Genomic DNA, 24,914 nt, shown 5'->3' with positions numbered 1-24,914 from the left:
GTTGCTAGTGTACTTAGATGATTTATTAATAGCAACTAATTCAGTAGAGGAAAACTTAGAGATAATCAAGTTAGTGTTTATGGCATGTAATAGAAATTTATTAGAATTAAGAGAAGATAAATGTTTTTTTTTGCAACCAGAGATTACTTATTTGGGATATTTAGTTGATTGCAAAGGGGTAAGACCAGATCCAGATAATGTTGGTGCAGTGACTAATTTTCCAATGCCTAAAAATGTAGGACATGTTCATAGTTTTTTAGGACTAGTTAGTTACTTTAGGCGTTTTATAGAGAATTTTTCTATAATATCTGCTCCTTTGTATGCTTTACTAAAGAAAAATACTCAGTTTAAATTTGGTGAGGAAGAGTTGAGAGTTTTTGAATTGTTGAAGAGTAAATTAATAGAGTTGCCAATACTTGCTTTGTATTCACCCAAAGCAGAAACAGAAGTACATTGTGATGCGAGTGCATTAGGTTATGGTGTTATTTTATTGCAAAAACAGAATGATGGGTTAATGCATCCTGTATTTTATTATAGTAAGCGTACTACGGAAGTGGAGAGTAGATATCATAGCTATGAACTGGAGTGTCTAGCTCTAGTATATGGTTTAAAGCGCTTTCATGTTTATCTGAACGGAATTAAATTTAAAGTGTTTACTGATTGTGAGAGCTTCAAATTAACCATGTTAAAGAAAGATCTTAATCCAAGAATCTCCAGATGGGCATTGTTATTTCAAAATTATGATTTTGATATTGAACATAGGTCAAGTAATAAAATGAAACATGTTGATGCATTGAGTCGAAGCACAAATATATTAGTATTAAATGAAAATACGTTTGAGCAGACTTTATCAATTAGTCAAATGAAAGACAAGGAAATTAATGAGTTAAGAGAACAGTTAGGTGAGACAGAGGACAAATATTTTGAGTTAAGGAATGGTTTAATTTATAGAAAATGTAAAGATAATTTATTATTTTATGTTCCTAAAAGTATGGAAATAAATGTGATTAGATCAGTACATGAGGATTATGGTCATATGGGTGTAGAAAAAACAAGTGAAGTAATTTTAAGGACGTTTTGGTTTCCAAATTTAAGGGAAAAGGTGAAGAGTTATATATATGATTGTTTAAAGTGCATTGCTTTTTCCCCAGCATATGGTAAAAAAGAGGGTGAATTGCACCCGATACCAAAAGTTCCAGTACCTTTTGATACAATTCATGTGGATCATTATGGTCCATTAGAGAAAACAGGTATGAAGAACAAATATTTATTAGTAGTTGTTGATGCTTTTACTAAGTTTAGTAGATTATATCCCTGTAAAACAACAAATGCAACGGAAGTAATAAAATTTTTGAATGGTTATTTTAGAAGTTATAGTAAGCCAAGGAGAATCATTGCAGATAGAGGATCAGCATTTAAATGTAATATTTTTAGAGAGTTTCTCATTGAATTACACATTGACCTAACATTAATAGCTACTGGTACACCTCGTGCAAATGGACAGGTAGAGAGGATGAATCGCTGTATAACGGCAATATTATCAAAAAAGTCTGAAGCTTTAAACAAATGGAATAAGGTAGTTGATGAGGTGGAATATGCATTAAATAATACGGTGTGTTCATCAACAGGCCAAGCTCCTTCTGTTTTATTGTTTGGTAGACACCAAGGCGGTACTGTGGATACAGTGTTTAGAAATTTATTAGGAGGTGATGTAGAAGAGGTAAATTTAGAAATGGTGAGAGAAGAGGCAGATAACCATATAAGTGAGAATCAAAAGTATAATAAAGTATATTTTGATAAGAAACATAAAAAACCAACTAAATACAAAAAAGGAGATTTTGTCATGATTAGAAATGTTGATGTTAGTGTAGGTTCAAATAAAAAAATAATACCAAAATTTAGAGGGCCATATGTTATTAATGAAATTTTGCCAAATGATAGGTTTGTGGTGAAGGATATTGAAGGATTTCAGCATACTCAAATTCCATATGAGGGTATTATTAGTTCAGATAATATGAAGTATTGGATAAGAGATTGTAATGGATAATAGATAGTTATTAAAATAAAATATTGATTGTATTATGTATTGAATTATATTATTAATGTTTATTTATTATTATGTTATTATATGTAATTTGGATATTATTTTGTATAAGTTTTGTACTATAATTATTATTTTATTGTTTAAAAAAAAATGTAACTATGTATTGAAAATGTTAACTTAGATATTGTTTGTATAATTTATAACTGTTAAGGGATATGAATTTTTGTAAGTATTATCCCAGGGACTGGGATAAGTCAGGATGGCCGAGCTGTAAGGTGGCTACACTGTTTAGCATTATATATTATCATTGGTAATAGGCTGTTATTGTTTTAAAAAAGAGTAGTAGTTAGAACGTTTTTAAGAATTCATGTTTTTTCTGTAATAAACTGTTATGAATAAAAATGCTGGTTTCATTATTTAGATCGGTCCTTAGATCGATCTAACAAGTCTTACAATCCTGTAATTTTAATCAACTATTTTTTCAAAAAAGTTGTGTCGAGTTTAATGATTATCTAATTATATGGTAATTTCCTAAATTAATTTAAAAAGCAATAAATTAAAAATATTTACTGATATCTAATATAAATGTAAAATTAGTTTAATAAATAGTTATCTCTTGATAATAATTTATTAATTATTTAAAAAATAAAAAAGTGAACTTAAATATGTAATTAAATATGAAAGCTGTAAAATAAGAACATAATATGCACTTTGATTATAAATTAATAGATAAAAATGTTTTTTGATGTACGATTATAATTCTTCATATAGCATGTAAATTAAATTTCATAACATGATATTTAAAATAGTTAAATTTTTTATAGCCAACCAGTTAAAACTTCTCCTGTTACCTTAGATTTCCCACCAGCTTTTTTTGGACTAGCTGAACGTCTAGGAGAAGGTGGTTTTAAATGACTCGTTTCCGGTTTTTTAGAGTTATCTTCTTCCTTCTCTTTTTGATCATTAATTTTTTCAGATTCATTTACTTTATACACGTCACTTGTTCCAGACGTAAAAAATTTAGTTTCGTCTGTAGGGTCAGATTTCTCAAGCTCATTTGTCTCAGATTTTAATTTTTTAGAATCTTTTTTTTCGTCACTTTGTGGCGGTGTTTCTTCAGATGATTTAGAAACAATAGATTTTCCAAGCTCTTCTGGTTTTAAAATGATACTACTAGTTATAATTTTAGAAATTTCTTTAGTTTCTATAGAATTTTGTTGACGTGATGGAGTAGATTGTTCAGACTTTGGTTCAATGGTAGACGACTTGGGAGATGTTTTTGATGATGTTTGCTTAACAGTATTATCAAAACTAGAAGATGGAAAGGGTAATCCACCAGGTGCAGGATCTTTACGAGATCCTTTTGGTCGAGGTCTTACTATGGAGTCTCTTTTTGTTTCATCTACTAAATCAACCGAGGGTCCACTTTCAAACACCTCGTCTGGACCTGTAGTATTTTCTTCATATTCCTGTTTAATTTTAGGAATTTTAAATTTGGCGTATGCCACTCTAGCTGCTGGTGTTATTTCAGCTAACAAAGGATTATACTCAATAAGTTTATTTGGATCCATTGATAGCAAACTGTCTTTTTGGTGGTCCAAAATGTACCGCCTTACACTTTGTCTGCGTCTCCTTTCAATACCTTCAGCAGTACTTCCTATTGGATCTCTAGCAATACTCTTCTGCCTAACCATAGCATTCCAATCTTTCTTTTTACTACCCTGACTCGTTCGACGACCAATAGCTTTGGCAATTTTACTAAACACATCTTTTGGTCCCTTATCATTGGACGAGATTGCTTCTTGTATGAGACCCTCAACTAAACCAATCTGGAAATCTTTTAGTAAACGACGTTCCATAACACGTCCTTTTTTCCCTTGAGCTAAAATATTTAAAAATTAAAATCAATTTTTCAAAATAAATAGAATAAGTTGCATATAAATATCAACTCACCGACATTTGAGTCTCCATCCATTTTTGGAGTTTTATACCCATTTCGTTTAAAAATATCAATCATTTCAAATTTCATAGATGAAATGTCTTGCCTTATCTCTGTTACATCATCTTCAGTAATACCAAATTCTTCACTCTTACGCTGTTCTGCAGTTACATATCTTCTTACTAACAATCTCATAACTATATCGTGACGAGCTAAAGCTTTTTCACGAGATTTAAACTAAGATAAAAATAATTAATAGTTAATAGTATATTTGTTCACAACAATTTTACTGTGAATTAAATTTATTACAATCATAGATCCGGTAGACCTCTTGCTTGTTTCAATACCAAACATGCGTTTTATGTTTTTCAAGGATGGAAAAAGATTAAATGGAGCTGGTACAGTATCGCCGTCTTCAAAATATGATATCCATAATGCACTACGAGCAAATTTCCATTCCATATCAGATCGTTCCTTTAAAAAAAAGAACAATTATGCAACTGTTCTTAATCAGATATTAAAAATATACCGAAATAATTTGGTAAGAATTGGACATCATGGCAATGAGCATATTTAGCAAAACGATAATGTTGATCACTGAATATGAACCAAACAATAGTAAACCCCAAAATCGTGTAAAACTTTTGATACCAGTCAAATCAAAGGCCATTAAATCTACCAAACCAAATCCGGCCCAAAAAAGAGATTGTGACGTTTCAAATATACTGAAAAAGTATGAATTAAAAAAAAAATTTTATTTTATACTGTCAAAATTCCAGAAACTTATTTAAAAGTAATATTTTAAGCTGTTTAAACAGATTTTTTTTTTACTCCTTTTCTGTCTGTTAATTTTTTTCAATTAATTTTAACTTATTACAAGACAATTAAATTTATACTTTATTTTAAATTTTTATATGAATTCGAACAATTAAACTTATAAAATAATGAATACAAACTTAGCAAATCGTCGCCACGTTGTACATGCTTTATCTTCTTTATCAAAGTCCGGCAAATCGCTTCCATGGTAACACTTTTTTGATTCCAAATCAGCATAATACCACAATAATTGATTAAGACCTATGCATAAAATCAATTTATTTGCAAATAAAATTGTTTTTGATGGTACGATTTTAATCCTACCACATCCAAATGCAAACAACACAAGTGTGTAAATGAAGAAGAATTTTATTATATCAATAATCATTCGACCTAGTGATATTTGAAGTGGACCCAAGTGTGGATTAACACTGAATATATGTACAAGTTTTAAAAAGCTGAAAAAAATGTAAAACTTTTACAAGATTTATACTAAATTATTAACCTTATAACTTATAACTTCAAAAAAAAAAAACTTGCGACACAAAATTATTCAGAATAAATCAATAAATATTATTGAAAATTTTCATTATGAGTGTTCATTAAAAACTTTGTTTAGATTTAATATCTTAAATAAAATAAAATAATGAAAATTAATTTTATCAGAACAGTAGTAAGATTGATTTTTAGTACTAACGTTGATTGACCATTTTTTTAATAAGGTAAAATAAGGGCCATCATTAAGACAAAAGCATTAGGGTCTAAGTCTCACGCTCGTGATAAAATAATGTAGTGTCAAAATTAACTCCTGCTATGTGTTATACAAATCTAAAAAATGAACCTGAAGTAAGTATTACAGATCAACAAAATCTTCTATTTCTATATTTTTTAGTCGGTTGCTTATAAATTTATTAGTTAAATGCAATTAATTGTTAAGTGATCATATGATATATTCTGTTTAATTTAATAATTTAAATTTTTTAATTTTATAGACTAAGATACGTTATGGAAAATATTTCCATACATATTACGAAAGAAATATAAAAGTAGTGTAAGTACGTTTACTTCTGTAAATCACTAAAACTTGAAAAATAAATAGAATTTTTTCATAAAACTAACCTAAATATCATAGCTGCAGCAAATGCTCCTTCAGATACTAAATGAGGATCAAATGTGTCCCATTCTTCTCGAGGTAACCATGGATCAAAACCTTGTCTAAACTCTCGCTAAAAGAAATTAATGTCAATGTAGTAGTTATATAAAAATTAGCAAATATCGATCAAATTTAACTAATTTTATTAACTTGATCAAATATTCATTATTATATAACATTAGTGTTATTATTAAATAGAAATTTTTGTAAAATATGAATTACTTAAAATCGTCTTAATATAGTTTAGATAATCATTACCTCCTTTTTATTTAATTTTCAATTATAAAAGAGTTATTGACAATAATAAAAGATTATATGACTATCGCCGCCTCAATATTTTTTATTAGTCAAAAATGACGAAATTTCTGTAAAAATTCATCATGTTTTTACATTTTTCTATGAGTATTTTAAAAATATACTGATCCATTGGTGCACTAGAGAGAAGGGTTAGAGGGTTGTACCCATCCCCCAATTATTTTTTTGTTGCACTATTGTACTAACGAAATTTATAAGTTACAATGTTTTCCATTGGTATAATTTTTATGAAAATCCAATCAACTTCAATTTTTAAAATTTTTCTGAATATCTTACAAATCGAAACTTACACTAAATATAAAGTTTAAAGTTTGTATAATATAAAATTTTTTTAAACGTACATTACTATTGGAAAAAGTAAATTTTTTGAAACAAAAATAATGCTTATATAATAAATTATAATTTCACTATTATAAACTATAGAAATTTCGACCATAATTTTAAGCCCTTTTAGTCAGATGTCTTCTATATTATGCTACTTCTACACTTTGGGTATAGTTTATTAATGTTATATTTGTTACTTCAACAGTCTAAATAATTTTTGAAAACGTTAGATATATTTAAAAAAAAAGTCAAATATCGTTGATAACATACAAATAAATTTAAGAAATGTGGTGTTAGGTTATGTAGCGTTATCTAGTTGTGAATATTTCAGTGCCTGTCATATTGTAATCACAGTGTTTGTCGTATACTTGAGAGCGCCGCATAACTAGAATGATTGGTATAACAAGGCTTAATATCATCCATATTTAAAATAGTTTATACATAAAAATTGTCACACTTATTCAAAAAAACTATTTTGCTTATTTTTTTAATAAATAGTTTAAAAACAAATCCGAAAAAAATAAATATAACATTTATTACCAAGATCGTATAACTAAATAATAATATTTGTTAGAATTCATAATATTTATATTTTAACGTCTAAAATTAAGAATAACTTCTTTTATGTGGTTTTTGCTTTTTCTTTTAATTATAATATACAGAATGTCCGTCCAGGTTATGACTTCATTAATAACTTTTGATTAATGAAATAATGATTGATCAATACCACTCAATGTATTAAAATATTATACCCTTATATATTATTTTATTTGTTATGTTTATCAAATTATGCTACTTTTTGTTAATATATAAAACTGTGATGGAAAAGATTGGAATTTTTTTTGTTTTTTTTTTTTAACTGAAAATTAAATATTGTTATTATCAAAAAATGATTATAATTACTTTTCAGATTACTATTAGGTATAGATAATTTCTAACTAAATAGTTTAACTATCTACATTTAATGATGTAACTTCTCGGAACTTCATAAGTTTTAGAAAGACAAACATAAAAGGCTGGACATAAACGAGTTGGTAAGTTAAATTATATTTTTTAGCTTAATGGAGATAATTAGATTTTACGTTTACACATAAAAAACTTTTATAAATTTCTCTTTCGCTAAATATCAATTAGACATAACTTAAATTTTGACTTTATTTATTTATTATACACATGGATTAACTTTAACTATTAATTCGTCAACTTTATTTTAATTTAACTTAGTTTTAATAAGTTAAAAACGAATTTTAACTCGCCCAGCATTTTTAACATTAGACATAGTAAATAATAAAAAAACTAAAAAACAACCAATCTTTTCACTCTTTTTAATTATATAATAATCAATCTAATAATGGATAAAAAATGGCTATGATAAAACTAAAAATGCACTGCTTAATAACCGTGCAACCACTTAATTGATTTTTTATACAATTATATTATGCATAAAAAAAAATTAATCACATTTTTTTTAAATTATTTGTATATTAAATTTTGTTTTAATTTTTGATAATGTTTTTTCATAGTTTTTATCATTGGTTTTTTATAGTTTTAGTTTTTTGGGTTTTAGAGTTAACAATTTTGTTTGATAACGTTTTACTAGTATCTTTAATATGTTTTTCTTTTACAATAATCTCATAAGCAGGTAAATTACTGTTAAAGTGTAAACTTCCTTGTAATTATGGACATTCATAGATTAAAGTAAAGTTAAATGTAAAATACGTTTCGAAAATAAATTAAATAAGTATTATTTAATTGTAACAATAATTAAAACGAATTTTATAAACTACATGGCAGACACAAATCTATTTACAAATAAAACGAGCATAGCTTACGACTTTCAAAAAAATTGGGTATCTGGTAAATAAAATATTTGTTATCAAAAATTTTGAAGTAGCATTAGTAGCATTTTACGTTATTAGGAAGAAGTTATACTTGTGAATAAAAATGTACTACCCTTTTAAAATTGTATCTGAAACGTATGATTGAACTCGTTATGAGGTATCAACTCCCACCTTGCCCATTCGACCGCCACAAGTCCATGTGTTTGTAAAATAATGTAATTTGCTTTTACATACCTTAATTATAAATCTTTTAAATTAAAATGTCGTACCGGATATTATTACCGTAAGGTATCACACAAAAAGTTAAAATAATAATTATTTCAACTAAAAAAATAGAATAAAATAATTAATTATAAATGATTAAATATTAATATTTTAAGTCGACATCATGTAGCAAATATTAGGTACCAGTATATTACATTTATTCACCAAAGGATGTTTACTGTTTGAGATTCATTAAGATGATTAAAGGATCTACTGCGAGTTTATGATTTTAGATGGATATTAAAAATTATTCACCTAAACAATTTTCTGAAAGCTAACTGTTTGTAGTTTCGAGATATGCAATAGTTTTAAAAGTGTGTTTTTATTTTAAAAGTTCTCATAAAATAAGTTTATTTAGTTAATAAATTAATCATTTGATGACATCAAAACTCACATGAACAGTCATCTAGTTTACGACTTTTTGTTTTCTATCAGTGCCACGTTTATGGGAAGACATTTGATACAAATTTTATATGGCCTACTTAAAAGAGAAATCCCAAAAAATATTAATTGTTTATCATTTAATATAATTTAGCAGAGATAAATAAATTGCTCTAATAATAAAAAATAAAAAACTTCTATTGTTTATCTTATTAAAGACAAAAAAAAATAAAAAAAATATACTATTAATGTAGTAAGAAACTTAAAACTATAAAAAAGTAAAACAAAATATTCACTGGATCAAAAAATATTAATGATAAAATATCACGGTGAGGCATATCATCTTTATCGATATATTGATGACTAAAATTATAAACTATTCATGAATGAGGGTGTACTCCCTCAACGATCAGTCTATAAGTCAAAATATATTGAGATTCAAATTTTTAGTTACACCCATCCCAGTAGTAGTGACAACATTATAAATTTTTTAGGAAGGTAGGGCAGAATTACACTAACTCTTAGCCTACCCTTAGCTACTCCATTATCTTGTAGTAATAATTATTAAACTAATCGAATTCATTTTTGAAGAGAAATTTTTTTGTAAATATAGCGCAAAAAGTATAGAAATAATTTAGTGATTAATGTACTAAATGTTTTTATTTAAGTGTAGCAGTAGCGGTAGTGCAATACTTTGAAAATCATAGGTAATTTTTAATATTTTAGCTTGTATGCAAGCTAAAAAGATATTAATTTTACCATGATGTGCATTTATAATTTATTTGTTGAGTTTATTGTAATTAATACTCAATTTCTACTGAACTAATATTTTCAATTGATAACTCAATAAGAACTAACAATAATATCTATCACATTTATTTAATGAAATTACACTCAAAAATTTAAAAAAAAATCGATAAAATCTTGTTTAGAGTGAAAACATATAAAAAAAAAATAAAATTTAGATTTTTTTTGCGTAATTAAATTTTTTTATTGCAAAAATATTTTAGTATTTTACCATTATGTAATCACGTAAAATTGAATATTTTTGTTAAGTTTAAAATTACTATTTCATTAAAAAAAAAAAACTTATACAATTCTTTATTGATAAAATTGTAGAGAATTATCTTTCTATCTTTATATAGAATCATGTTAGAATATGATTTAATAAAAAAAAGATCATATGTGATCATTTTTTAATGTGTAAGAAAAGTAGGTCAAATTTTGATCAATAAATGAAATAAAATTAGCGTACAAAACAACAATAAGTTTAACATAATTATATCGTAATTAGTATTTAATTCCAAATTTTGGACTTAATAATAATTAAATTTCTAAAAATAATTACTAACTTGCACTATAAACCAAGAAGAAAACCTCAGACTTATCCACAGCACATAAAATACATTCGTTATGAAATCAACGATATTCCATAAATCACTTATGTACTCTGTTAAACCTTCTGAATATAATGAATGAGCTTCCCTCCATATTAAACCTATGAGTTTTATTTTTAATAAATTATATAATTTATAAAACTTATAAGAAACGAACTGATAATATATAATATGATTCCAGATTCTATTGGACCCGGAATGGATCCTCTCTCTTTTCGAGTCATTTCTTCTAAAATTGATCTTGTCCATTCGGTATCAATCCATTCTAATGCCAGAAATTCTGCTCTTTGAGATGCTAATGCCAATAAAGCTAAAAGATAAATTTGTTTAAATATTAAATTTCTAAGAAATTAGTAATATTATTTTTATTCTATTCGCATCACAACAATAATAATAATATAGAACTATGTGACTTACTTAAGAAAAATGCATAAGAAGATGAGTGACAAACGAATTTAATGAATGGTTTTTTCATTAATACTCCCATTTTAGAATCTGGATTTAGCATGTACATTGTACCATACATAGCGAACATTGCGCCTAATTTCCCAACTTCAATCATTTGTCCTACCATATTTTTTCGCCGAAATCCCGGAAGTCCATCATACCATATAGCAGCCAATAACTGTTGAACATTTGGATGTGCTACAAACTACAGTTATAAATTAAATTAATAAATACTCGAAATTTTCGCTAAATTTTATTGGTACAAAAGCTGATACGAAACAAAAGTGTTATTTGGGAAAATAATTTTAAAAAATACTTAAAAAAAATTCGAAAACTTAAATTAAAATTTCACTTAAAATTAATTTAAACTAATTTCCTGAAGTGACGATAAAAATTAAATATGAATCATTTTGATTTATAATAATTTTAAAACTTCATATTATTTTAGTTTAAAATTTCGAACCAACTCTGGCTATTATATTACTATATAAATAAAACTTTTTACCGCTTTTTGTTTATATTTTATAGCTAATTTTAGACGTTCTAATGTTAATCTTTCACCTGGCTCCCAAGGATCGCCTTTAGGGTTATGATTTAGCATTATCTCTAGTTCGTACGATGTTCTTACATGGTCTAAGAGAGATGTAGCAAATGTTTGAACAGTATTTCTCATTTCCTAAAAAAATTATAATTAAGTACAACTATATTTATTTACAAAATCATCGTGTTATTACATGTAAAAAAAATTAACTAAGAAACTTTAGGATGTAAATTAACATAACATAATTTTAATGTATAAATTTGTTTTGAATAAAAATGCAGAGTTTAAATATTCTTGTGACAACTAAACGAATAAAAATTTCATAACTCCAGGTATTATGTTTACCAATAAAAATTTTTTATATATTATAATATTTATTGAATTTATACAGGTGAACCGTTTATTTTTATCTTTTTTAGTTACCTATACTTCTTCATTTATCAGCTATAAAGCGTTTTTAGAAACATCCCTTAATACTTATAATAAAGATGTCAACTTTTTTTTTTTAAGGCAACATACATATTTTACTAGCTTATTGAATCGTAAATGATATAATAATAAATTTATGAATCTATAACAAATTTTGGACGATTAATCGGAAGTTATGAACAGTTTTAAACCTAAACGGGTGGAAGAGCATTCAAGAAATAATAGAAATAGTCATTTTCACGCGCTATCCCTATTTGTCATTTTATAAAAATTGTAACTATCTAAGTACTGTTTAAAAAGTTGTCATTGACTCGTAATTTCCTTAATTAGAATATTTCCTATTTTATAAGCTAGTTAAATATATATGTTCCTAATTTAATCAAATAAAGCTGGCATTCCTATAAGTCATAAGAGATGAAGCTTAAAATAATTTATTAGCTATCATTTTATTTTTAATATTGTATTTATTTAGCTAGTAATTGTATAGTTTATAATACACAAAATTTAATTTATTTTTAAAATTTATATATAATGTATACTATAATATTATGGTATATATTATATACTTAATATCATTAATAGTCTATAGCATGATTGATATTATATTTTATTTCGTTTATTTAATTAACAAATTATACCAAAACATTATTATAAAAACTGTATTTCAGATATTCTGAGTGAAAAAGAACTAACAATTTTAATAGCTTTTGATTTTCTTATTATTTTTCACTTGTTTTAACTAGTTTATTATACATTAAATTTACTAGGACTTTTTTATTATAAATGGGATATAACTTTCATGGATTGTTGATTTATTTAGAACTCGTTGCGGAATACATCTTCGAAGCGTTTTAGTTACAGGTTCGAGGTTGTAACTATACCGTCAGCCTAGATTGTTTTTTGTTTGTTTTTTAATTGATAATCGGTTGATAGCCGATAACATCAATATAGATTATTTATTGTTATAGTAACAATACAACAGTTATATAACAGTTCAACTGACGATGACCTCTGCAACGAGTTCGAGTATATAAAAATAAAAAATAATTATTATTATTTATTAAAATATTTTCTGAAGTTTTTAAGATCTTAAGGATTAAATTTAAAGATAAATATTGATACCAAAGTTTTTTTATTATTATTCTATTAAATAGATTAATCAAATTTTGGTAAGAAATTTTCTGAAAAAAACTTTGAAAAGAGGTTATTTATTTTGTTCAAAATACTATAAAATATTTATAAAATATTTTTTTTTCATCCCCTTAGACTTTAAAAAACCTATATTTAATTTTCTTAAATAGAAATCCCTATTTCTAACTATATATTATGATAGAAAAAAACTGTATTTCTATACCTCTTTGAAAATTGTAATATTTGAAAATATTAATATTTAGTTTATGTTAAATAAAGATGCACAGAGAAGAATATAATCTTACTATGTTACATACTGGTAATATTTTAATTTTTGTCATTTCTTACTAAAAATCTTTAAAATAAATTATATCAAATAAATTTAATGGTAAAAAGTCAAATTGCCCTATTTTTACATATTTATATTTTTAAGGAATAAATGCATCGTAATCATAACGACGAATTCATCTAAACATAATAACTATGAAAAAAAAATAAGACAAAATAAGTGCTTACACTTATATTTAAAATCAATAATTTTTTATTTTAATCATAATATTGTAAACTTAAAATTATTTATGACGCTAACTTGAGAAAATATATTTATTATTAAGAATTATGTGATAATAATTTCAATAATAGTACTCATTGACAATTTTTATGGAAAAAACAAGAAGTATAATAAAAAAAAATATAATGAAAAAACGTGATTAATTCTATCCTTTTCTTAAAAGCACAGACCCATATAAGATATATTTTGAAAAAATCATAGAAATTAATAAATTTTCTTTGCCTCAGAATTAAAATTATAATATTTGAAATTTTTACGTTATACTCATTTCTAAATTCTGATTCCATTGTGCTTAGCCTCCGGAGTTCCCAACTTAATTCAAATGCAGTAAGAAGTGGATCTCTCGACGATAGAGCTATAAGTGAAGGAGATGTTAGTGCTTTGTAGGCATTTATTCTTGAATGTGAATGTCGCAAAGAATCTTGTGTACTAGAAGTAATGCATTCGTCACAACCACACCTGAAATTTTTTAATCAATAAATATACAATACATTTTTTATTATACATAGTTAAAAATACTTAAATTTGTTCTTAATAGGTCTAGATCAATAAAGATTACTAAAAGGGATAGCGTCGTCGGGTATCAATTAAGGATCCCTTTGAGTTTAAACACTTGTGGAATATATTATTTTACAAATTAGTTAGGCTCATCTTTTAATTTTAAAAGGTAAATTATACCTTGATATTAATTTGCTAATCTGACGTGATAAAAAAAAATTAATTTCTTACAGTTTAATATTATTCAACTAACCTTACGTCATGGGGCATTGGTAAAGTAGCACCTCGGTCTAATAATATTTTTAATATTTCATAATTGTTCATATGAGCAGCCAGTGTGAGAGGCGTAATATCAGGAGTAAACGTAGAACCTGATTGTTCAACTGCTTCCCAAGACTATAACCATAAACCATGAATATCTCATCAAAATAATTAATCAATTTCCAGTAAATTTTATGTGTGAATGTATTAATGCTTTTTTTAATTGTTATATTATCTACAGATGTATCCATGTCTTCAAATTTAACTTACGTTTTGAACACATTTCTGAGTTAAATTTTAGTGCCATAATTACAGGTCTGATATTTGTAACTATTCTGTCGGTGTCTATTTTGATTTTTGTTAGTTTTCATATCGGTAATCAGATAACAGCCGATATTATCAATATTGATTATTTATTGTTGTTGTTATTTTGTCGATAACAACTGTCTGCTAGTTATTGATGTTATTTTTAACTGAATTTTATTTATGTTGAGGTTTTCATCATTCTTAACATTTTACACTTTCTTTTCTGCTCTCGTAATCTTTATAAATGTCGAATATAGTAGACAATATAGTTACAACCCCTGACCTGTATCGATAATTTTGAAATGAACTCTGCAATGAGTTCGAAACATCAGCAAAAATTTAAAGCCATTGATAAATTTGTAAATATTCTAAATAAATTTTACGTATCGTTGTGGCTTATTCAAAAAAAAAACAATAAAGTAGCAACTTCCTGTCCTTAAAAGACGAAGAAGACATTGTTATCAGTTTTGTAAAATATATTATGATTCAAAATGTTTAGCTATGTCACCAATGCTCTAAATTTTATATAATACACGATAAAAATAACATAAAGTACTCACATAAGGTTGCCCTTCAACGTGTATTTTTTCTTCCCATTCTAATAATAATTCCACAGCTTCCACATATTCTTCTTTAATAGCATGTAACAGTGCATCTTTAACCTTAATACCAGCTTTGAGCAATAACTGAATTAAATCCATATTTTCATTTTCAATAGCCGCTATCAGAGCGGTTCTGTTTAATGGATCAGTGCAATTGATATTCAACACATCAGGTTGTCCTTTATGCTCATCTAGTAAGCTAAAAGTCAAATTTCACATAAAAGAGTTTAGAATTAATGAAGCAAGTCACTGAATATGAACCACAACTTTTATTAATTGCTCGATAGTTAAAATGAATTTTACAATAACTAAAAATTATTTTAAATAATCTATTAAATTGATCATTTTTTATTTATATAATGCGTAAAAGTATTAATATATTATTTTATATTAATTTCAATAATAAAGCTATGTCTAGATAACTTGGTTTACATGAAGTTTTTTTCTAGTCATATTTATATGTGTTATCTATCATTCAACTCTTAAACATAACAAAATTAATGAAAAAATCAAACAAACTTACGAAAAAAAGTTTAATTTTAACGTGATAATAGTTATAAAATTAAATCATTATAATTTAATATATTTTCTGTATAAACACTCGTTCTTATTATCAAAATATTTCGCTTATATTACAAAAATTAGACTATTTTAAACAAAAATGTTAGAATATATTACAAAAATTAGACTTTTTTAACGTTTAAAAATGTAACATTTAAAATAATAAATTCTAATAATTATTTTTCTGCAATATCTTTTGATACTAGAGAGAAAACTAAATACAAAGTGATCATTGACAACTAAATAATAATAATTTTGATGATTTCTTGATTTATAAGAGATTTGATATTTTTCAGAGCCATACGTATCCCTTATATTTTTAAATGCCAATATAAATATTGCTAGCTGAAATATTATAAAACAATTGTTTGATAACAGTTTTTAATGAATTATCTTGGGAATTATTAACACTTAAAAATATTGACTGAAGGTGAGGTACAGGTTATGTCATTTGTATTATATAAAATCATTATACCATGTTTTTTCTCTCACCCTGGTATAAATTGTTCATAAGTCCAACATAATAGTAGTAGTTTATTTCCTTCAGTCATTTTCATAGTTGAATAATTTTCTAACATAATTTTCAACCAGTGAAATATGTATATTGGCATTTAAAAAATTAAGTTAACATCCTATACCCTATACTAAATTACACAACTATTCAGTAATATTTTTACATTTCATTTAACATAATACAGTAGTTGGTATACAAATGTAATACAGCTATTGTAATCCTTTTGGTAAAAACAAATAAACTATACTAATTTTTGTTAAAATAAAACGTTTAAATATTTACATACCGCTTTACAGAAGCACAATCTCCTCTTTCGACTACAAGTAAAAATTTCTTTTCTGTAGGGGACAGTACATAGTCTGGAGGTAAGACAAAGGATTTTCTATCTCCTCTCAGTTGATCTTTGGAACCTATTAGATCCTCTTTTGATTGTGACTTCGTCATTGTATTAACCTGTAAACAGGACGAAACAACATTGTGCAATATTCATTCTGACCTTAAAAAACAAAAAGCAGCAGTTAGCTGCGGCCTAGATTTTTTAGTTTTTACTCACGCAAACGCGTTTGGGGGTTGTCAAGTGTATTCCCTTTGGGACCACGACGATGTCGATTACCTAAAGTGAACTGTTTCATCAAAAGTAGTTCAGTTCGGGAAACCTTATAGTTTATGTCTGCACTTTTGCAGCTACGTGTGTTGACCCGCGTTTTGGATTAGCTAGAACCTTGTTGACATATGAGCCAATCACTCACTTTAGTAGTATTAATTTAGTTGTACAACGCTAATCTAGTAGGTCTAGCGGATTGTAAAAAGAAATCCGTTTTGGAATTTAGTGTCACGTGGGTGACACAAAATAACAGAGCAAAAATAATAATAGATTTCCTAGAAATTAAATAGCATTACTGTTAGTTGTTTTCCACCGCAAAAAATGTCTAGTTTCCACTGGACAATGTTGACAAAAAAAATGGAGAAATCCATATATAATATTTACTGTGATTAACAATGTTAGTTAATACAATTCGGCTGTGAAAATAGTCTGTACACGTACGACTACTATATGGTCACACCTTGGCTTTTGTCACGTCGCGTTAATATCACCAGATTTGAACATAAGACACGTATAAAAGAACAATAAAGGCTATATGTAGGTTTGACTTGAAGTAAAATAACAAAAAAACTTCTATTTTATATCGTACTTTCCTGAGTGATGTAAGGGTTGTGGTATTATAATCGCCCATGCGGTTCGTTAACATGCTATTATCTAATTAGAGAGTATCAAAGTCCATTAATATTCAAAGTTTAGTTAGACAAAAAGGATGCCAAGTTAATATCCACTTAATTGTCCAGGGATGCGATAAACGACAGCAATATAACATGCACGCAAATTGGTAGTCTTAATAGTTATCAAAGAGTACAATCCATAAGTCAAATAGACAAAGGTTTTATAGAAATAGTGATTACAAGATGTAGGCCTAGAGAGGACCACTTTTATATTATATTCACTTCTAAAAATTGCTTGTAAATTTATTACAATACACAGTGATCGGTTTATTATGAATCACTTCATTACTCACAAACTATATTCAATATTGAAAAAAAAAATTTTGAATTTTTCAAAAACATATATTTTTTTATTTATCAGCTAATAATTACTCTTTAGAATCATCCCTTATAATTTACAGTGTATCAACATGATTTTTTGAAATGTCAACATACATAGTTCACTAGCTTATAAAATAGAAAATGATATAATTAAGAAACTGACTGGTCAATAACAACTTTTGAACCACTATTTCAGAAGTTATTTTCATTTTTATTCTTAGCCGGTTGGAAGAGTATGACCGAAATACCCAATCGGGAAATGACTAGTGATAAAAATAGCAGCACTCACTCCTCACCACCAATTATTACATTAAATTTTTAATAACTTCAAAAATTGTTATCGACCAGTATTATTCATAATACAAAATTATTTATTAAATAAGCCATTTAATTATGTCCTTAATTACTACTTAAAAAATATAAAGTGAACACCCTTGTAAGTTATAAGGGATGATTTTAATTAATAGCTGATAAATCAAAAAATCTTTTAAAATCTATTCTAAGATCATAGTTCTTAAAAATCACAGCTTTTCATTAACAACTACATTCGCGTGCTTACCAATCTGAAAGGCTATTTGTTAAATGCATGAAATATACGATCAAAATGACTTTATTTATTTATAAAATGGTACTTAAAATATAAAATAGTGCAATAATTGACTTTTAACTTTTAATAATAACTTTTTAAAAAACAAAAACTTATTTAAAACACTATCACAAGAGGTTCGTCCTCTTCACTATCCTCCTATAGTTTGATAAGCATTTATATTTGTATTTTTTATTAACAATTAAATTTTCAACAATTGACTTATTAAGATAACGCAAAATGATTACTTTCAATGTATTATATAAATAATAAATATTGTTTATAATAATATCAATATAAAATACAGTCATAACTTATTACTGTATATTTATAGTAAGTTTGGTACTAATGTTGTGTAACGCTTTTGAATTACAATTTATAAAGATAATAATTGGATTATTGAAGATTATGTCACTTAAAAAAATAACACATATAAAAAACTAGTGTTTTATTCTTGTACAATATTTTCATATTAAAGAAAAAATAAAATATAGATAATAGATAAATAAGATATTTCAGGACAAATTCCTAATTACTCATCAATTAAATATTAACATACAGATAGTTCAATAAGTAAGAAAATAGGTCTATTTTTATGATCAATATGGACAATAGAAACAATTTTCCTTATTTATTAAAACACTCTAACAAAATTATTTGTAGAGATATATAAAAATATTTGTTTGGCTAGAGAAAAAATAATTTTTCATGAAATAGTACCCTTAAAATTGCATAAGACACGGAAATTAGCAAAATACTCAAATATACTTATTTTAAATATAAAATACAAATAAGCAAATAGTATTTTAAATTAAAATTAATAGGCAACACTGATAAAAATAGATATTGTTATGATATTTATTTTAGTTCACAATGAAAGCTATTTGAAGGGACGCAGATAAATTGGGGACTAGGTGAGCTAGACCACAAAAATGATCCTGATAAGATTTACCAACCCATAAATAAAATACAATTATTTTTGCAGGTATGTTTCAGGCTTTGTTTTTAATGTTAAAAAATACCAATTAAATGAGATTAAATAACTATTTATTTGTAAAAATAATAATTAATATACGTAATATATATTTGAATATGTAATAATATCTTGTAATTAGATATATTTTAAATTTCTAAAATTGAAGTTGTTTTTCAAATTTCCGACAATAATGGGTTCAACTAGATTAAAATCGGTTGGGATTGTTATCTTTATATTCTACCTAAAAATATTTTATAATAGATAAATGGACATATATATGTAACTAACAAAAGCAAAAAAAATACACAAAAAAATAATTATTTAAAGTGAAAGTGCTTGTGTTAAAATTATTTGTATATAAACTAAAAAGTTGCCTATGCTACATCAATATAAATTAAACAATACTATTTTGTAAATTAAAAAATAATTTCTTACCAATATTAATAAAAAAAAATTTTTTTTTAAATCTTTTTTATGCATTTATACAAGATTCAATATATTTAATTCATAAAAATCATAATTAACTCTGTGACAATTTTCCTAAAACTGATATTTTAAACATATTTTTGAAATAAATGTATTGTCACTAAATAATACTGATTATACAATTTAAAATAATATCAAATAAAATATTAATTACAAAAAAATGAATAAATTTATAACAAATATTTATTAAATGACAAAACTACTTAGAAATTTATGTAATGTAAAATTTGGTATTAGGAATTTTTTTCCTAATAATACTAATATTTTAAAGAAATATTTTTGAACATATTAATAAGGTGATTTTTTATTAAAAAATTATTTGAAAAACATAAAATTCAATAACATTTATTTACAGTATAAAATACAAAAAATGCTTATAATATATTAAATAAATAATTATATTAATATAATATCAATTATTACATTTTTAATCATACTACCACATTTTAATAGCTGGTGAAATACAAATTGATCTTTGTATTCCCATTATCAAAAAAAAAAATGAATTAATTAAATAAATCTATTCAATAAACAGTTGTTCCATTGGTATCCGTCCGAAAAATTGATTTGTGTACTCGTAAGCAATAAATACTAGGGCTTTTTCTAAGGCAGGTTGAAAGTCTTTCAATATTTCTGGCCAATTTTCATTTAAAAAAACGTTCATGTTATCACCTATAAAATTTTAATGTATAAAATATTCCTTTTAACATTTATCAATTATGTTATTCTTAGGTTACAAAAACGTATTTTGTATAAATAATTTCTACTACAAAAAAGTCAAAAGTATAAAATTGAAAAAAATATTATTATTTTGTGTTATTTGTACAAGATTTTTAATCGGTTGACAGCAAAATTCTCAAAATGTACTCATTAAATCTCTTTGAACACTTAGAGTAGAAACTAGCTCGATGGGCACTGACTGAGTGGTATTTGGTCCATTTTGTTAGAAAAAATTAGGCGCGCGTCAATATGTATACCGGCCCAGGAAATTACTGTTTTTTTACTCACCAATTCAATTATTTGAGACAAATTTAATCATTCCAGCGTAAATGAGGGACCCCATGCTATAGATCCCTAAACTTTTGTTAGTTATAATAATGTGTGTCCCCTGTTTAAGTAACTTAACTTATTCTATAAATACATTTTCTAAAAATTGTACTATTATCCGTTTATGGATTCATTAAAAATATGCTTGTGTAACTATTTATTATACATCATGAAAAATATACATTTTTCAAATCAATCAAATATTATATTAATGAAAAAAACTAAATTGTAATCGTAGCCTTTGAACCTCTTAGTATTCGACCAGCCGTCTGTTTTTCGGTCGTAGGCACCGACTCACTGTGCTTCAGCATCACATTAGTACAATGACCAAGTGCGATCATGTAGCTCGGGCGGGTAAGGTATCTCATATTTATAATATGTTACAATTGACATATTGATCATGTCACTTTTCCACTACAGATAAATTTATTTAATGTGCATGGTTTTTAAAAGTTAAAAATTAACTTGGGAAATAGTATGAAAATAAGTCGTAACTACAATGTTTTACGTAATTTGATATAAAATAGTTTACATAATTTTTTAGACAAATTTATTGTTCATTTATTATTTTATTTTAATAAATTTTATATTAATATTGAATATTAAATTTCTCTGTAATATGTTCAAGGTCAACAAAACAACTTTTTATTGACAAATTAAAATCCTGATAGAATATATTTCAACACACTGTTGTACACATCATTGATTACATTTTAATACTCAATTAATGGTAAAAACGGTTATAATTTTGAACTCAGATAAGATCATTTTTTTTTAATTAAACTTGTTAATGGCACTTTAAGTATTACAAGTAAATTCAAGTGTATAAATTACCTAATGCTTTATTTCCATTGAACAAATTATCCAAACGTATAATTAGTTTTTTTGTGGTAAATGTCCATGAAATATTTTCAGGTTTTAAATAAACTTTTTTATTTTTTTCTATTTTTTTCATGTGGAAGGTGATTGATCCAATAACATTTTCTAAAAAATTATAACATATTCATAAATATTCTTTATAAAATTTACATAAAATAAATTATTTTCATTACCCAATTTCATATAAAATGGACCATTTCCCACAATTGGTAAAAGTAGTACTTTTCCACTAATTTCATAAGTACCATTTAGCAACAAAGGATCTTTTATCAACAAAGATAATGAAGCAGTCAAGTTTTTTACGTCAGTCCTGAGTAATTATGTGATGTTAATTAAAGTAATTTCAAGATTTGTTTTAGTAATTAAATATAGAATTCTCTTACTTAAAATGTGTAACTTCAGTTGAAGACAGTAGATTTCTGGCTTCTACGTCTTTAACCTTCAAATTAATTTGTACAGAACTACTTCTATCTTGTTTTATTTCTATTGATGATATTTTAATGGGATCAAAAGGGAATAAATTAAGGCTAGGGACGCCTAAAAACGTAATTATGATTATTTTTAGTTATGGTTGAGATTTTATTACATGCATAAATTTAAATAATTATACATTACCTTTAGCCATATATGGAAAAGATTTGGAAAGGGCATTTTTAAGACACGTATTTATTGCTTGATCGCTCAATTTACAACGTTCATAATTATTAACTGAAAGTTTTTTTATAGTATAAGTTTTATATAAATAAAAGTATATAACAAATAAATATTGTTATTTTTAAGTGGTTCTTTTCATATAATAATTGCTCTAATTTTCATCTGTCTCTTTTCTACTTAAATTGCATATAATATAACACCATAATATTTCGTGATGCAACAAGTTTAAAAAATATTGTTTAAAGCCTTACCCAAAGTAAAATCTAAATTACTCCTAAAAAAATTTTTTGCTCGGGGTATGATTTTAAAAATTATCTGTAAAAGTTTTAATTTCAATAACTAAGACATATTACCTATGCTGATAAATTACAATAAATAATCATTGTTATTAAATTGTTGAAAGATTCATTTACATAAATACCTTCAAATCTATGAATTGTTGCTAAAATTACATATTCCAAAATAAAAATTTAAATCAATATGTAGTGAGTGGATAAATTTGATGTAAACAACTTAGAATATCTTTTTATACTGTTCAAAAAGAACTATAGCTTTTCATAAATAAATTATGTTACAATAAACTATAGCTATAATTATCAAACTCACGATATATTTTTACAAAAAAAACTTTACTTACATAAATTTGATGGTGATTTGGCGGATGAACTAGATATGAGAAATATTAGTATTTTGATACAACTAAAATATATGTTTATCATTCTATACAAATAATTCTATGAACAATATTTAAATTTTTTAGATTTATTAAAATGCTACAACTTTCAGAGGTCTTTATTCAGTCATATAATTGTTTGAGTTTACAGTTTTATGGTGTACCTTTATATATAAAAACACATCATCCCCTCCTAACCTTAAGGAATAAAAATTTAAATATCATAGTTAATAACTAAAACCTATTAAGCTACTATTTTATAGAGTAAACAATTTAAACTACACAGGAACGTGGATCTAATACCCTTTCACAGATTTTTCCAAATTACTTTATACATTTGATTTTATTGAGTGAAAAGAGTGATATTTTTAGATAAAATATTAAAAATAGTCTTTACTAAGTGCCTAAAATACTAAATTTACTAATTTCTAAACAATTTTGTTTTGTTTTCAACAATAATTATTTTTGAATTATTATATTTTATTTTACTTAAAACAGAAATATTTCAAAGGAGGCAGTACTACAATAAAATCATTATGACTTCAACCAATGTTAAAATATAAGGAATTACAAAAAAAAAAATGTTTTTAAGTGAAATCAAAGAGTGGGTATCATATCAAACATGTACAAATATACATTTTATTTATTTATTATAATGGATTAAATTTCAATAAAAATAAAAAACTTGCATTGTAATAAAATAATATGAAATAATTTATTTTTTTTAACTAAATACCAGTTGAAGAAATATTTACTCACAACCTTGACCTTTAAATATTTAACAAAAAAAATTGACTTATGACTATTAAATTGTTTAATAGTCTCATAATTTATGAAATAAACTGTTTATAGTTCTGAAGATAATTAGTTTCATAAGATATAAGTTATATAGTGATGGAGATCATTATTGTTAGACTCTTTATTGCAAAGCAAGAAACGTCACACTAAAAATAATCCGTAATATTTTATACTTCTTAAAACTATCATATTTAAGTATCAAATAAGAAGTCTTCTATAGGTAGAATTTTAAAAAGATGCGTAAATTATAATTGCATTAATTTTAACAAATTTAAATTCCTCTAAAGAAAAAAGAATATATTTGTAATTTAAAGCTGTTATTGAAATGTAATGCTAATTTTAAAGGCAAGCGTGTAAACTTTAATATGAAATTTCATTACCACAATGTCAAGTTAATACTATGGGTATATTTTTAGCGGTCATTTCACAAATTTTCATTTCTACAATGTCACGCTTATATAAGTATTTTTACTAGCTTTAAAGTAACAGATTCTTTATCTTTTTGGAAGTTAACGTCTTCGTTTAACCATTTAGAGGTCAATCAATAGTGTAATAATTTATTGATTATTCATGATTTATTAACTAGTTATAACTTTTAGAAGGATATCAGAGATATTAATTTTTTTATAATTGTTACAGATATGTATTTATGAGGTGGTCCGAGGGGCACAAGACCCCCTTTTCCGCAACTCATGTGACTATATTCATTTTATCATAAAATTTAAAAAAAATTCAATATTAATAAATCAATGTAAATGCTTCTTCATCAGAATTGTTTCAGTAAGCGAGTTTGTGAAGTTAATGATTTTACTACGAAACACTTTATTTTTTTTTGTGCACAAAATTTCTTTAAAAGATCATTTTTTATAAATCCCAAATCT

General features: G+C 25.2%; 2 protein-coding genes across 3 annotated transcripts; both read right to left on the bottom strand.

Annotated features, from left to right (window-relative positions):
* Window positions 1–2,492: 2,492 nt before the first annotated feature.
* Window positions 2,493–17,042, bottom strand: LOC126906769 (transient receptor potential protein). Of its 2 annotated transcripts, XM_050687605.1 has the most exons (16): window positions 16,889–17,042; window positions 16,622–16,788; window positions 15,219–15,459; window positions 14,345–14,487; window positions 13,851–14,052; window positions 11,427–11,597; window positions 10,892–11,126; window positions 10,632–10,784; window positions 10,430–10,575; window positions 5,919–6,025; window positions 5,124–5,257; window positions 4,940–5,060; window positions 4,513–4,708; window positions 4,293–4,457; window positions 3,998–4,220; window positions 2,493–3,926 (listed from the first exon to the last, which is right to left on the bottom strand). In XM_050687605.1, the coding sequence occupies exons 2-16, from the start codon at window positions 16,777–16,779 to the stop codon at window positions 2,863–2,865; spliced, it is 3,459 nt and encodes a 1,152-aa protein (XP_050543562.1). In that variant the 5' UTR covers window positions 16,780–16,788; window positions 16,889–17,042; the 3' UTR covers window positions 2,493–2,862. The 2 variants fall into 2 exon arrangements, with proteins under 2 accessions (XP_050543562.1, XP_050543563.1); XM_050687606.1 differs by lacking the exons at window positions 15,219–15,459; window positions 16,622–16,788; window positions 16,889–17,042 and adding an exon at window positions 14,623–14,653.
* A 3,227-nt stretch (window positions 17,043–20,269) lies between these two features.
* On the bottom strand, window positions 20,270–23,411 carry LOC126907690 (protein takeout-like). The gene is made up of 6 exons (XM_050689152.1): window positions 23,200–23,411; window positions 22,524–22,616; window positions 22,292–22,445; window positions 22,082–22,218; window positions 21,864–22,013; window positions 20,270–20,654 (listed from the first exon to the last, which is right to left on the bottom strand). The coding sequence occupies exons 1-6, from the start codon at window positions 23,279–23,281 to the stop codon at window positions 20,503–20,505; spliced, it is 768 nt and encodes a 255-aa protein (XP_050545109.1). The 5' UTR covers window positions 23,282–23,411; the 3' UTR covers window positions 20,270–20,502.
* Window positions 23,412–24,914: the final 1,503 nt, after the last annotated feature.

This window comes from Daktulosphaira vitifoliae, unplaced genomic scaffold (genome assembly GCF_025091365.1).
Source record: "Daktulosphaira vitifoliae isolate Bord-2020 unplaced genomic scaffold, ASM2509136v1 Scaffold_5, whole genome shotgun sequence".
NCBI classification, from domain to species: Eukaryota; Metazoa; Arthropoda; class Insecta; order Hemiptera; family Phylloxeridae; genus Daktulosphaira; species Daktulosphaira vitifoliae.
Note: the sequence above shows the minus strand (reverse complement) of the source record. Positions and strands in the feature narration are given on the sequence as shown.